The sequence below is a fragment of the Chlamydotis macqueenii genome, chromosome 5, assembly GCF_036417535.1.
Source record: "Chlamydotis macqueenii isolate bChlMac1 chromosome 5, bChlMac1.mat, whole genome shotgun sequence".
NCBI lineage: Eukaryota > Metazoa > Chordata > Aves > Otidiformes > Otididae > Chlamydotis > Chlamydotis macqueenii.
This window is the reverse complement of record NC_141560.1, coordinates 33,016,320-33,030,084: the sequence shown is the minus strand read 5'-3', so window position 1 is coordinate 33,030,084 and position 13,765 is coordinate 33,016,320. Positions and strand designations below refer to the sequence as shown.

General features: G+C 36.6%; 1 protein-coding gene across 3 annotated transcripts in view; it reads right to left on the bottom strand.

Moving 5' to 3' along the window:
* The window catches only part of STXBP6 (syntaxin binding protein 6), a 117,225-nt gene that overhangs the window by 18,725 nt on the left and 84,735 nt on the right, over nt 1-13,765 (bottom strand). For all 3 annotated transcript variants that reach the window (XM_086748708.1, XM_086748709.1, XM_086748710.1), the window contains exons 3-4: nt 7,274-7,404; nt 5,284-5,449 (exon numbers count right to left, since the gene is read on the bottom strand). In XM_086748708.1, coding sequence (XP_086604834.1) covers nt 5,284-5,449; nt 7,274-7,404 — 297 coding nt within the window. The remainder of the gene's footprint in view (nt 1-5,283; nt 5,450-7,273; nt 7,405-13,765) is intronic.

The following is a 13,765-nucleotide window of genomic DNA, read 5'->3' as shown; positions in this document are numbered from 1 at the left end:
GCTAGAAACTAAAGCTATGTACTCTTTCTGGACTGACTGACAAATGTGTGTGTACTTCAAAATTCTGCAATAACTGTGGCCTACATAGCCATGCCAGATCTGGACTGCTAGCTATCCAGCATCTTGCAAATAACACTGTCAGAGCTGGACAAAGCTCAGAAGGCTGCAAGGTCTACCTGGGGACCTGAGTAAATGCTCCGATTTCAGGACTGCTATAACTACACTACTGGTTACAGTAGCACTCTACTTACTCATAGAGTTATGCTCAACTTGTCTGCATGAGCCTTTTTATCATAGCTTTGTGTCAATGTTCTAAATGAGACACTTATGCTATAAAGTTTCTTCACTTTTGCACCACTATTAAGCATGAACCATATAGAACAATCACAGCATTCAGGTGTTCAACAGCTAAATAACTTAGAGCTAAAGATGCATTTTATGACTGAGTTTAAATACTGTGAAGAGAAAGACAGAAAAATCAATACATTATATGCTTCAAAAATCACTATCCTGCCACAGCAGGCATTCTGAAACAGTTCTTTTGTAAGATAAATAGTTCTGAACAGCAAAAAAAACCAAAACAACAGTGTGGTCTAAGACATCATCAAGGTTACATACAGTGTTTTATTTCTTAATTTTGTGTATTAAACAATAATGCTAATCCATGAAAAGGAGTCATAAAAATATCATGTCATTGCAACTAAATTTTATGGGTTATTTTTCAAATGACTTGAGTAGCCTGGAAGGCTACTTATCTGCTACGTAGATTGATGGTCTACAACTTTATATTTTGATTTACTTCTTCCAGGTTAGAAACTTGTGTTAGGAGGGAGTTTTATGTGTATGTTCATTCAGAGACCAGATTAAAGATGCCAGACCAGCCACAAACTAGCTTTTCCTTCTAAGCGAAAGAAGAACAGGGACTGACATTCTATTAAAATGCGGACACTGGATATATATAATTAACCTGGTATGGAAAAGCAGTCAAAATCAGGGGGTGGAAAACAGAATTAGACAGAATTAAAATGGCCTATTTTATCCAACAGTATTACCAGCAGACTGGTTTTTTTTTTGGGGGTTTTTTTTTTTTTTTGTTTGTTTAACAATTATGTACATAGAACTGAAATAGAAAAGAGAGACAAAAACATGGAGGGAATATTGTTCAGCAACAAAATACTTAATAGTATTTCTTTGTTGTAGATTTAGTTTTGCTGAACACAAAATTAGCTATGTATTAACAGATAAATAAGCAATTTTAATTATTCTATTCTTTTATTCCTCTAGCCAGCCACCTGATTCTGGAAGTTCTACTCCAGGTGACCTGGAACGGTTTATGTTTTATTAATATGTGAAACAAAGGGATCACCTCCCAAAATCCCAGCTGCTGAACTTTTTTTATCCTCCTTCCCCTCAATTCCCAGAAAGTCTACAGATAGAGAATGTAGTTTCACTGGTATAATTTTCCTCATCTTCACACAGATTTAGCATGGACTTTTCCAACACCGAAATACTATTTTCCAATTCCTTTTTTGGAAGCCCTGAACCTGGGAAGTCAGCCATATAGTTTGAACTACAAGAACATAAGTAAGAGGGAAAATAGTACTAATTGTTTCCACTACAGTGGCATATTCTGAGTTTACAAGAAGGCAAAATGTAAGTCGTAGTCATTCACATAAACACAAAAACCCCACAAAACACAAACAAATTAAACCCAACCAAAAATGCAGTCCACATACTACAGATTCTACAAACTAAAATGCAGGTATCAAATTAACATTGCATCTGAACAATCAGAAGGAAAAACTATATGTTAGTAAATAAGACTATCTAAACAAGGTCTTCTACACTTCTCATGTTTATATGGGAACTGCAAAAGATGAAGGAGATGCTGAAGTCCTTCAGAAGAGAAATGACCTATGCTATCAAAGCAGACAGCCCTTGCTGTGAAACCACACAATGGGGATATATATACACTGAACTATTCCGACCTGTGTCAATAGAAGTACAGAAGACTGAAAATGTCAATGCTAATGAATTCCTGCTAGTTATGAAGGACTACACTGTACTAAATTTAGAATAACTTTTGGAATGGAAGCAATTCTGGACAAGTAGAAGATAATTTACACTTCCTATTTACTTCGTTCAGATATATAGTAATGTCATTGCCTTACAACTTTGAAAGGGATCATTTATGAAAAACATGGCATATAGGATTTTTACCCGGAAGATCAAAAAGTAATTCTGGAGATAGATCAAGTTCTATCCTTTCCCACTGAATCTGGAAAGAATCAGCATTCAAAAAGATAATGAAAAGATACTCTGAAAAAAAAAATTAATTAAGCACCAGATGGTTCTGAGCAATGCATTTCAAATGAGCCAGTGGCTGTGTGGTTTACAAACAAGATGAGGTCAAATGGTTGGATCACCATAATTTTAAGAAAAACTGTTATTTATTGCTTCATTTGAATTTTGTCTCAAGCAACCTAAGAATTTATGCAAAATTCATTCTCAAGGACTTAAGAAGCTCACAAATATTAAGAAATGCATTTGGAATCACACAGAAGCATGTTCCACAGAGGTATTTTCAGTAGTTTATTTTCAATTATTATTATTGATATACTACTTGCATTCACTCTCCAGACTGTGAAAAATGGCTGCATTAAATGAAGTAATAGTGATCTAAAGAAGAAATATAAGAAATACTAGGTTACAAGAGCAGAAAAGGAGGATTTTAGTTTTTGAAACAGCTGGGCATTCAAATGGTGCAGTTTTCCCCTTTAAAGATTTCATTTGGCGATCATCCAAGGCATTCTTTTAAAAAAGAAAAAAAGCAAAGAGAAGTAATTCCGTTTTCCATTTCTAATAGTTCTGAAATCATTATGAACATGGACAACCACCTTTGCATGTCACACTACAGTTACAGCAAAAAAAGTTTCACCAAGGATGAAGAAACTCTGGCTGGTCTCACATGCTTATACACAAAGGTGACCAGAAGACAGCTTTCACTCAATTAATGCACAGCAGCATCAAATAAAAGTAGGATCCAGCTCATTTTAAGAAAGTACTGATGAATTCCAAAATGCTATAAAATACATATACAAACTCAAACTTATTTTTTATCTGTCTATCTGGATCAGACCAGTAGTCTGTCTAGCCATAGGCATCACCACCTTCTCAAAGGGATGCAATACTGCAATAAGCAAACTGAAGTAACTACACAACCAAGTCATCCACTAAGCTCAATAATTACTTGCTTGCTTGATGATCAGACAAACAGGAGAATAAAAGATTACTTCCAATCTCTGTTTATTAATAAACAATCTTTTTTCCCCATCCTAATTCTTAACAGTAAGTTTTCATTCATCTCCTCCAGTCAGTCATTAATCCTGCACAGTATGGTAAACACCTCTATATGCTTACCAGGTCTCAAATGTGGTAAACTGAGTCAATAGCTTATGAAAAAAGAAGTACTCATTACCATTCTCACATTGGTAATATATTCTTAGAGGAGAAAAAGAATAAGCCATTAATAACTCCTGCCAGCTGCCATAGAGAAAAGGGTTACAAAGGTAAATATGTCATTACTCTGGGCTTCTAAGAATATTTAAATTAGTTCAGTAGAACGACTGTTAAAATCAAAGCATATAGGTAGGACAAAGCTTAAAACAAACAAAATCACAAGATCGTGATCTTCCTTCAACCTGAAGTCTTGTTCCTTTCCAAGGATTATGCATTTCTAATGCCTATCTAAAGGTGGCAGCAACTGTTTATTCTTACAGGCCCAGAATTTATCTTTGAAGAGCTTCAAATGCTGTATCACAGGACTCTATGCAGAAGTGAGAGTCAAATTCATCCTCAGTGTCAGCCTAATGTCACGTCAAGAATTAAGTTGTTCTAATGAACACAACCTGTAGATGACAAAATTTCTGCACACCACTCATCTCCAACTTTGGTTTTTACATTACTGATGTAAAAGCAATGCAATCTGATTAATTTAGCCACCAAATAACAATTAACTTTGTGCAAAGTTGTCTCTCCAAATGAGACATATTTCAGTATGAGAACCTGTATGTTAGAAAGACAGAAAAGTGGAAAGTATTTCCTAGTTCAGTCAAAAAATCCTCTACTCCCAAATGCTTGCCTTTTCTTTCCTCTCTAAAGTAACATCCCGTAAGCTATGCAGAGAGCTCTACAAAACAAAAGACAAACTTGAAATATTTAGTACAAGATACTAGTGGGAGGAATCTTGTTACAGTCTTCTCAAATTTGAATTTGTTCTTTGTTCTCAGAATTAGCACCCACATCTTTAATCAGTTCTCATTATCGTTGTAATTACTAATGCCATTAATCAAGTTACAGAAAACAGTTTAGCTTATTAAACTCTACAGACTATATCCTTACATGATACTCCAATGAAAATAAAGCAAAAAGTGGTTCTGGAGAAAAAGAAACAGGGGCAGGGCTCTGGCCTGTAGGGGAAAGTGTACATGTGGGGTGGGGGGGAGGTAAAAAGAGGAAGGCAACGAAGACGGTCTTCAGTTTCACAGGGACACCCATGTTTACTTATGGCTAAGGTCTTAAGCACTTCCTGCAGAACAGAAACAGCATTAATTTCACTTTCTTCACTGTTATCCTTTAGGAAGGAATAAGGCTCAATAAGATAAGTAAGCTTGTAAACAAGCCCTTCAAGTCCTTCATCTTCAGTTCCACTTGGGAGGAAGTGTTCTTCGGCAGCATTTTTTTGTTTGTTTGTTTTTGAAAATATGCATTAGTTACAAGATACACATTACATATATGATGTGTATATCTAGATCATTACATACATAAGCATATATATGTGTGTGTGTATATTATTAAAAACACAAAGGCTACCTTGGTAGAGGGGATGAAGTGACATGCTTCATCCATAATGTGATTGCACTAAGGTTTAAAAATTATTTGAATATACCCCTTTGGCTAATTTGCAGAAAAAAAAAAAAAAATCCCCAAACAACAGCAAAAACAAATCCAAAGTTGCAAATTCTAAATTGAATTAACTTATCCACAGGGAGTTTGTAATCCAGTGTGAGAAAGAAGTTGTCAGTATGAAGAACAGAGCAGAAGCACTGTATCCATGAGGAGATTTATTAGTTCCTGGCCCTGTACTGCATCCACAGTCTGTATCACACACATTGTCTGTGTACACTCAGAATTCAAGCAAGGAACGTGGTAACAGTCACCGTCTGAGTAAGCCCATTTTAATCATGCCCAACTGCACAAAGTACTGCAGTGCAAGTGACTTACCTCCCATAATTTTAGATTGGCAGTTGATAAATTCTGGCTTCCTGTCTGTAAGGTATCGCTGACAAGTGTTATGTAGAACCTGAACGAATGTGCATTTTTCTGAAGCTGTGCTTGCTACCCATTGGTCAAAAGCATTTTCAAATAGTAAATCAAATTCTGGGGAATCCTAGAAGAAAAACAAATCAAAACAAAAACACACACTGCTATTATTCCAGTTTTAAGTGATCTGGAGAAAGATATAAAGCTATTATTTCTTAAAAGATACTACGCTGGAAAAAGCAGAAAGGTCATGCAAATCAAGACCATCCTGGCATTATTTTTCCTTTGCATATTTTTGGATGCAATGAAACAGGCAGGATTTTTTTTTTTTCAGGGATTTTTAACGATGCATATTCAGCTATAACAAAAATACCTGAAAACAAAAATACTTTAGACCAAAAAATTAGAAGTTGGAATCTCATAAGAAATCCTTGTTATCTATATAATTACTTAGATCTTCTATATTATGCAAGGATTAGTGCCCCAGCACAAAATCCACTTTCACACTATATTACAGAAGATGTGCTTCTGCTCTCAATACTCAACCAAAGGAGGAAAACAAATAGGAAGTCCTAGCTATTGTATTTAAAGTATTACCATAAAGTGTTGCTTAGAGCTCAGGATAACATGAACAAGAGTGCATTCCCAGAAAAATAATTAAAGCCCAGCTCTATACTGTGCATCAATTGCCAAAATTAATGGATTTTATGCAAAAGCATTGCTACATATTTAGAAATGTTTGCTAAATATAACGTGGAATCTAATCTAGTAAATGCTATTTTGAATCAGTGACACTAGGAATCACAGGAAGACAAGTTTCAAAGGAACATGCTTAAGCTTAAGAACTTCATAGGACTTTCAGAGTGTCGTAAATATATTATTGACATAGCTGCATAGCAGATGCTGGGAAAAGACCTAAACCCCGTATCCCTTACCTATCTGTCATTGCTCTCATTTTCATTGTCCCTTTACCTATAGAAAATATAATTCCACCGCTTGCATTTCACAGGGCAGTGGCCAAAGGGATTCTTTTTTGTACAAAAGACTGTACTGGGTAGTAACAGAATTTGGTGCACCGTTGCTAAGATGCTTAGGTGGCTGATCAGAGCACAGCTTTGAACAAACCAAGGGTTTAAGGAGTTTAGTGACAAACATATTTTGCTGAACAATGAACACAATAAGTCAGTCTGTGATCAAATAGTAGCCACATTCCTAACTTCTAATTCTGCTGGTTTACTACTGAAGATTTGTAATCATAAATTTATTATGTTAGTATAACTTTGTCCTAAGACAGCTCAAGGTGGGCTGTATATTCCACATTAAAGGAACTCCAGAACTATTTTGTGCAGGGTTTGGTTGGTTTTAGTTTTCGGGTTTTTTTTTGTTTGTTTAAATCAGTGTTCATGTGTCATTGGCAATTAAACCACATCACCGTCCTTTGTATGAAAACATAAGAAATGCAGAAGGATCTGAGAAAAAATTCAAGGTTCACAACATTTCACAAACTTGAACCTCAGTAACCTCTCTTGTACTTGCTCCTACTTATTGCTCTTAAAACACAGTTACCTGCCAAAATGGACCCCAAGAGGCTTATAGCTGAAGACAAGACAAGCAAGGCTCTTATTTTTCTCTTTACAAAGAAGAGAGAGAGTAGGAAGAGAAGTAGGGAAAGACAGGAAGAAAAAGCCCAATACGATTATGAGCTTTGGCTTCCTCCATCTTTCCCAGTAAAATTTATTTCACATATTTCATTAAGTTATTTCTTTTTTGAGAATTTATACTTAAACCTGTATGTTATCTTTCTAGACTCCCTTGGAACAGTTGAAAGAATGCCTGATTCATAAATAACCGGTCATAAAAGTCGGTAACAAAGTTTTCATTTTCTAGAAATGTTCAATTTCAGTTTTCTAGAATAGTTCAATTTTCATTTTCTAGGACTGTTCAAACTCACCCGATTAGGGTCTATACCATTGACCTGGCGAAGTTGCTCGAGCATCCACTGTGTTCTTTTGACAAAAGATGTAGAGCCTTCAAATTGCTTCACCTTCGTAATAGATGCTTGAGGTGGTTTCTTGTTTGTGACTGAACACATAAAAGAAAAAACATATAACTGAAATGGGCTTAATGTTTCAGGAACGTGCTGTTTGGTTCACTGTATCAGTACCTGGTTTGCTGGTATGTTTTCTATAATGTCCCACAAAGTAAACACGTCACTGATTCTGACAGTAGAATACATTCCCTTTCTCAGATAACATACTGAAACACACACTCCTTATTGTCAGAATGATGGTACAATGCCAAACAAGCATACTACTACTCAAAATTGGACATGTTTTAGCCATTATCAACTTAAGTTGCCAACACCGTGTAAAAAACAGAACTAAACCAAAGGTATTTGCATTCTTACAGTCACCTTACTCTTCTCCCCATGCTAATTAGAAGAGCTTTCTCGTATCTAGTCTTATTAATCTCTTTCTCTTCTTGTCATTTTAGACAAGAGAGCATAAGGGAAGGGAAAAAAAAAAGGAGATATCTCCATGTAAATGTAAGTCCCTTTATGCAGCTTTTTTTTAAAAGAAACTGTTACTGTGGACTGACTTATACATTGGTGACTCATTCAAAAAAACATAGGTTTCTCCAGTCTTTTCACAACATGTCACATGTAGGTAATGCTGTGACACATGTGACATTTAATTCCCAATTACCAGTCAACAAACATAAGTATATGCACTTACTGCATTGAGAAAGTAAATTCACCAAATCGGACAACAGCCTATCAAAAATATAAGGATTAAAGAACTAAAGATCACTTTACCTCCAAAAAATGAGGTACCCCAAACAAAGACCATAATTAAGAACGATTTTACTTGTAATAAAATACATGCTAAAAGCCACAAACAAAGTCAGTCATGCAAGACAGCTCTGCTTTTGAAAAAAAATGCAATATTAACCACTGCAGTTGGTGTATCCTTAACTCAGCATCAGGTTTTCAAGAAGTAAAGCTAACTTCTCCAACAACAGGAAAACTGACTTCCTGTCTTCAGACTTTCTCTAAACAAACAAATTTTCTTTTCATCAGTATGACTTTTAACCTCCATTAAAGTTTTATAAGCACTTTTATTTACATGTTATTTAACTGTTACTGTATATTAAGTCACTTCAAAACACATTTCCCCTTTCCATGAAGAAATAACTTGTAGCATCATTGCACTGCACAATCTACTAAAGCTGGTGTATCAATTATTTTTCTCCTTAAACTCCTTATTTCCAAAAAAACCTTTTATCCATATTGTCCTCCAAAAAGAGTATTCTTGGAAAACTCACTTTTCGCTGCTTTTAGATGCTGGCAGTTAAAGAAGGCTTTTCAAATAATCAAGGCTTGAATAGTAGGATTGTTTATTTTTGTGCACTGACTTTACCCAAATAATCAGGAAAACCAACAGGCTCCCCGCTCTGAAGATGCACATTTAATACACTTCTGCATGCAGGTGCATAGTTATACAGTAAATAAACATTGATGTAATACCCTAACATTCTATAAAGTTAAAACTGTTTCTTAAGATGACAATTTACCAATGCACAGTACATATAAATGTACTTTGGAATAGATTAACAAATTCAGATTAACATGGAAAGTTCTTTTTAATATCTTAGATTTATACATTTTCAGTTCAGTGTGTGCCTGTGCATGTGAAAGTCCAAGCCCCCGTATGAGAACTTAATTTGAGAAACAGAAAATTTATTTCCAAGTAAATTTTAGTAGGTAAAAAAAAATATAAAAAAGAAAAAAAGTCAGATACTAACATTCCACATGGCTGATAACTGTTTTTCAGTAGTTACTTTGGAATAGAAAGCATAGTTGGACTCAATATACCAGGGTATTGCTAAGAATGTAAAACAGATTGCCACGAGTCTCGTAATCAGCAGTTGAAGCACTCAGAACCAAATCGGTGCAGTATACAGTTCAGAATTGCATGCCAAATGGTACAGAACAGAAAATCAATGTCGTATCAGAAAGGTAACAGCAAAATCAGATCAGAACAACTACTAAAATGCAAAGATTAGATATTACTAGGAAGTGAGATTAGTATTCAAAATTCACTGACTGCTCAATGGTCTATGCATCCAAGTGTAGCAATATCAATAAAACAGAGGTGACAGGCTCTGTATACACTTACAGAGCATATACAGGTTTTGATTTTATTGCAAGTTTACACACCACTAAGTGGGAAACAAATTAAAAAATTACATGAGCAGACCGCAAACTTATGTCCCTTCATTCCCTGAATTCACCCTAATATTTACTCATGTCTTTTCTGTGAACCCCAGCAATCACTTTGGCAGACTGTAGCACTCCACTGGACCAAGTTTTGCATATTTTCTACAAAGCAGTACTAATAGAAGGCTAGCTAACAGTGGCTCATGTTTTATGGTCTGCAGATTATTCCCTTTCCATGGAAAATAGGCAATAATCTACTGCTGAATGAGCCATGTATTAAAAAGGAAAAAAAAAGGTGTATATTATACGTAAGTCACATATAGAATTAACACCAGTGGCATTGCAAACCAAAGCACTCAAAACCAAGAAGCGCTGGACAGAACAATTAAGTGAGCAAATGCTATTTTGTTCCCCCTCAGAATCTCATGGATAACCAATTATGAGATGTATAGTCTTAAACTTTAATAAAGTAAACTTCTCACTGCTCTGAAGGCTTCTATGTGACATACTATACATACACTATACTATATATACTATACTATGTGACATTCCATACATTCTAAAACTTCGAAAACCAGACATCATTTCAAGGTGAAAACATGCAATTTTGCAGATATGATTGTTAAACACTAAATGTCTAATCTCAACATCTCCATAAATTGTTTGGACGTTTTGACATATCCAAAATCTAATTCTCCAAACTTTGTATTGCATTTTAATAATCAATGAACAGCAGCTTTTGGCTTCAGCTGGAGCCAGTAGTGCTCCATACAGCAAAAGATCACACTAAGTGTCTCAACTTTGTAAACTCTTGAAAATGCCTATTAGTGTTCAACTATAAAAACATCTTGATTAGATGACTGTTTCTACGTCATCCACCATACAGTAAGTCTTGGAGAGACTGAGAGGGCTCTTCTACAGAAGAGGTTATAAGGGTCTTCGGTATCTCAGTTGTCTTAGGTAGAAATTCAGTCTCAAGTTAGCTGATGTGATCCTCTTAGAAATACAGCAATTCTCCCTTTAGGTCTCACACTTGTAAATATTGTGCATAGGCAAATCCATTTAGTTGCATTTCACCTTTTGGGTCTTGGTATTTTAGGAAAAAGCTAGCACTTCCAGAACATTCAAAAAACCAGCTACCCACAAACACACCAAACATGCTTTAAAACCTTGATCTAGTCCCTGACAGCTTGACAGTAGTATGGCAGTCATTACAACTCTGTGAAACCCTTTGGCAGCTGGGAAAACCATCCTCACTAGTTGCTCATTATGTTGCTCTGCAATCTAGAGCACTTCCACACAAGCCACTGAGCGGGTGTTACCTTGCAAACATGTAAGTCTTTTCTTAAATCTGAAGAAAATTGGAAGCAATTACAAGCTCCTGGCCACATTCCCTCTCTGACAAGTCATTCAGATGTGTTTGCTAAAATCTTACACAATCATTATCTACCTTAATAAAATCAAAGACAATATATTAAGTTGTTCTTCAATTATAAGTGTGTGGGGTTTTTTTTATTTGCTTTGCTTGGGTTTGTTTTGTAACACAACTTAGCGCTATGCCTTCAAAACATGAAGCTATAGTAGTGTGGACAAAACACATGTATTTGGAACCCATCAACACAGTAGGTCCATATTGTATTTCTTTGTGTCATCAGATGCAAATAAAATAGCTTTTTTTTTTAAAGAACATACAGTTATTGGTAAAGTAAGAAAGAATGTGTGAGGAGTCAGATACAGCAATTTATGATGAAAGACACTGAGTTTTGTTTGGTTTTGTTTTGTTTTTTAAACACTAGATTAAGATATAACCAAAAGTTGCTGAGTCACAAACAGCACCATTTCTTCTGGGACTGAAGACATTAGTAACCATTTTGCATCATAAACAGAAGTTACAGTACTAAGTTTCAAAGAGGTTGTTAAAATTTGAAACCCATGCATTTAAGTGAAATGCTTTGTTTCAAAAGCAGATCAGAGAATACAGGGCAGAAATACTCAGATCAGAATCAGCTTTACAGAATGCTGTGACAGAGTCAGGAAAGTCACTGTTCTCATCATTTGGAACACATGGAAACAAACATATTTGTATTTCAAACCTCAGCTAGAATCCAGTACCACATGTATGTCTAACATCCTAAGCAGCAAATCAATACAGCTCTTCACACAGAAAGCTAAGGGAGACTAAAGTCATAGTCCAGCTTAATCTCATCTGCAGTCTACAATAGATTTTATTTTTTTCAGCCTTCTAAAGTATCTTTATTTGAATAGAAGAGATAAAATAATAGAAAATAGTTAATTCCCTAAATACCTATCCCAAAATAATTGGCCTTGAGACACACTCTGAAAGCTTTAAACCACCACATTATGAACTTACACTTATTTTATCAAATTTGAAAAGCATATTTACAAAGCAATGTCTGTCCTTGAAGTCTTGATTCTGGATAGCTGTGTTTGTTTTGGATGTTCTCTAAATTTGGATCTCTGTATTTAATAATGCTAACTCTAGGTAATCAGGAATCTTACGACAGATGGCATGATTGCCTCACAAAATTTCTGGTCATATTGCAGTGCATTTCTAAAGTGCTGAATGACTGAAACAACTACTGAAGGAAATAACCAGAAAGCACAAAGTCTTTAAGCAGGCAGCGATGCCTGCAACTGTTCACATTACAATAAGATTTTTTTTTTTTCATCTAGGCACTGGACAGATTAATAAATTAAGCAGCCTTTATTTTTATTACTGTTTTGTCATTAGCTCTTGAGGTGAAAAAAAAAAATGGTGCAAATGAAGTAAAATCACTCAAAAAGTTACTTTCCGCTATGAAATTATTTCATTTGTGAAAGTGACAGACAGACTCACTCCTGAGTGGGCCTGTAGAAGTCTACTGAAAGCACTAGCATTTGTAGTTCAACCCAAAAGTATTCATCAATTTAATGTCAGATCAGCATAATCTATGTGTACGTCAAATCCTGTACAGTGGATGTTCATCCCTCAACTCACAAATAACCAATGATGCAAAGTTCAACAAACTGACTGTTAATAACTAATGATGACAAAAATCTTTAGAATGCATTCAAGACAGACTAATGTCTTTTTTTAAAAGACCTCTTTGATGAAGAAAAAGTTGAACTCAGTACCATAGCAGTACGATGTGATTTCATGGTCGTTGTACCCAGAATTTAATCGTTCCTACTTTCTTGTAGAAGCATTGCCCTAAAGCCAAACTGCTCTTTTCACAGTGAGACTAAGTCTAAAAACAACCAGGAGTTCATAGAATCATAGAATGGTTAGAATTGGAAGGGACCTTCAAAGGTCATCTAGTCCAACCCCCCTGCAAGGAGCAGGGACATCCCTGACTAGATCAGGTTGCTCAGAGCCTCATCTAGCCTGGCCTTGAACATTTCCAGGGATGGGGCTTCCACCACCTCTCTGGGCAACCTGTTCCAATGTTCTACAACTCGCATTGTAAAAAATTTTTTCCTAATATCCAATCTAAATCTACCTCCCTCTATTTTGAAACCATTACCCCTCGTCCTATCACAACAGGCCCTACTGAACAGCTTCTCCCCATCTTTCTTGTAGGCCCCCTTGAGGTACTGGAAGACCACTATAAGGTCTCCCCGGAGCCTCCTCTTCTCCAGGCTGAACAGCCCCAACTCTCTCAGCCTGTCCTCATAAGAGAGGTGCTCCAGCCCTCTGATCATCTTCGTGGCCCCCCTCTGGACCTTCTCCAACTGGTCCATGTCCTTCTTATGTTGGGGGCTCCAGAACTGGACACAGTACTCCAGGTGGGGTCTCACCAGGGCAGAGTAGAGGGGGAGAATCACCTCCCTCGACCTGCTGGCCACGCTTCTCTTGATGCAGCCCAGGATGCGGTTGGCCTTCTGGGCCTCAAGGGCGCATTGCCTGCTCATGTTAAGCTTCTCATCCACCAGCACTCCCAAGTCCTTCTCCTCAGGGCTGCTCTCAATCCATTCCCCGCCCTGCCTATATTTGTGCCTGGGATTGCCATGACCCAGGTGCAGGACCTTGCACTCGGCCTGGTTGAACTTCATGAGGTTGGCACGGGCCCACCTCTCCAGCCTGTCAAGGTCCCTCTGGATGGCATCCCTCCCTTCCAGCATGTCAACAGCACCACACAGCTTGGTGTCATTGGCGAACTTGCTGAGGGTGCACTCTATCCCACTGTCCATGTCACTGACAAAGATGTTGAACAGGGCCGGGCC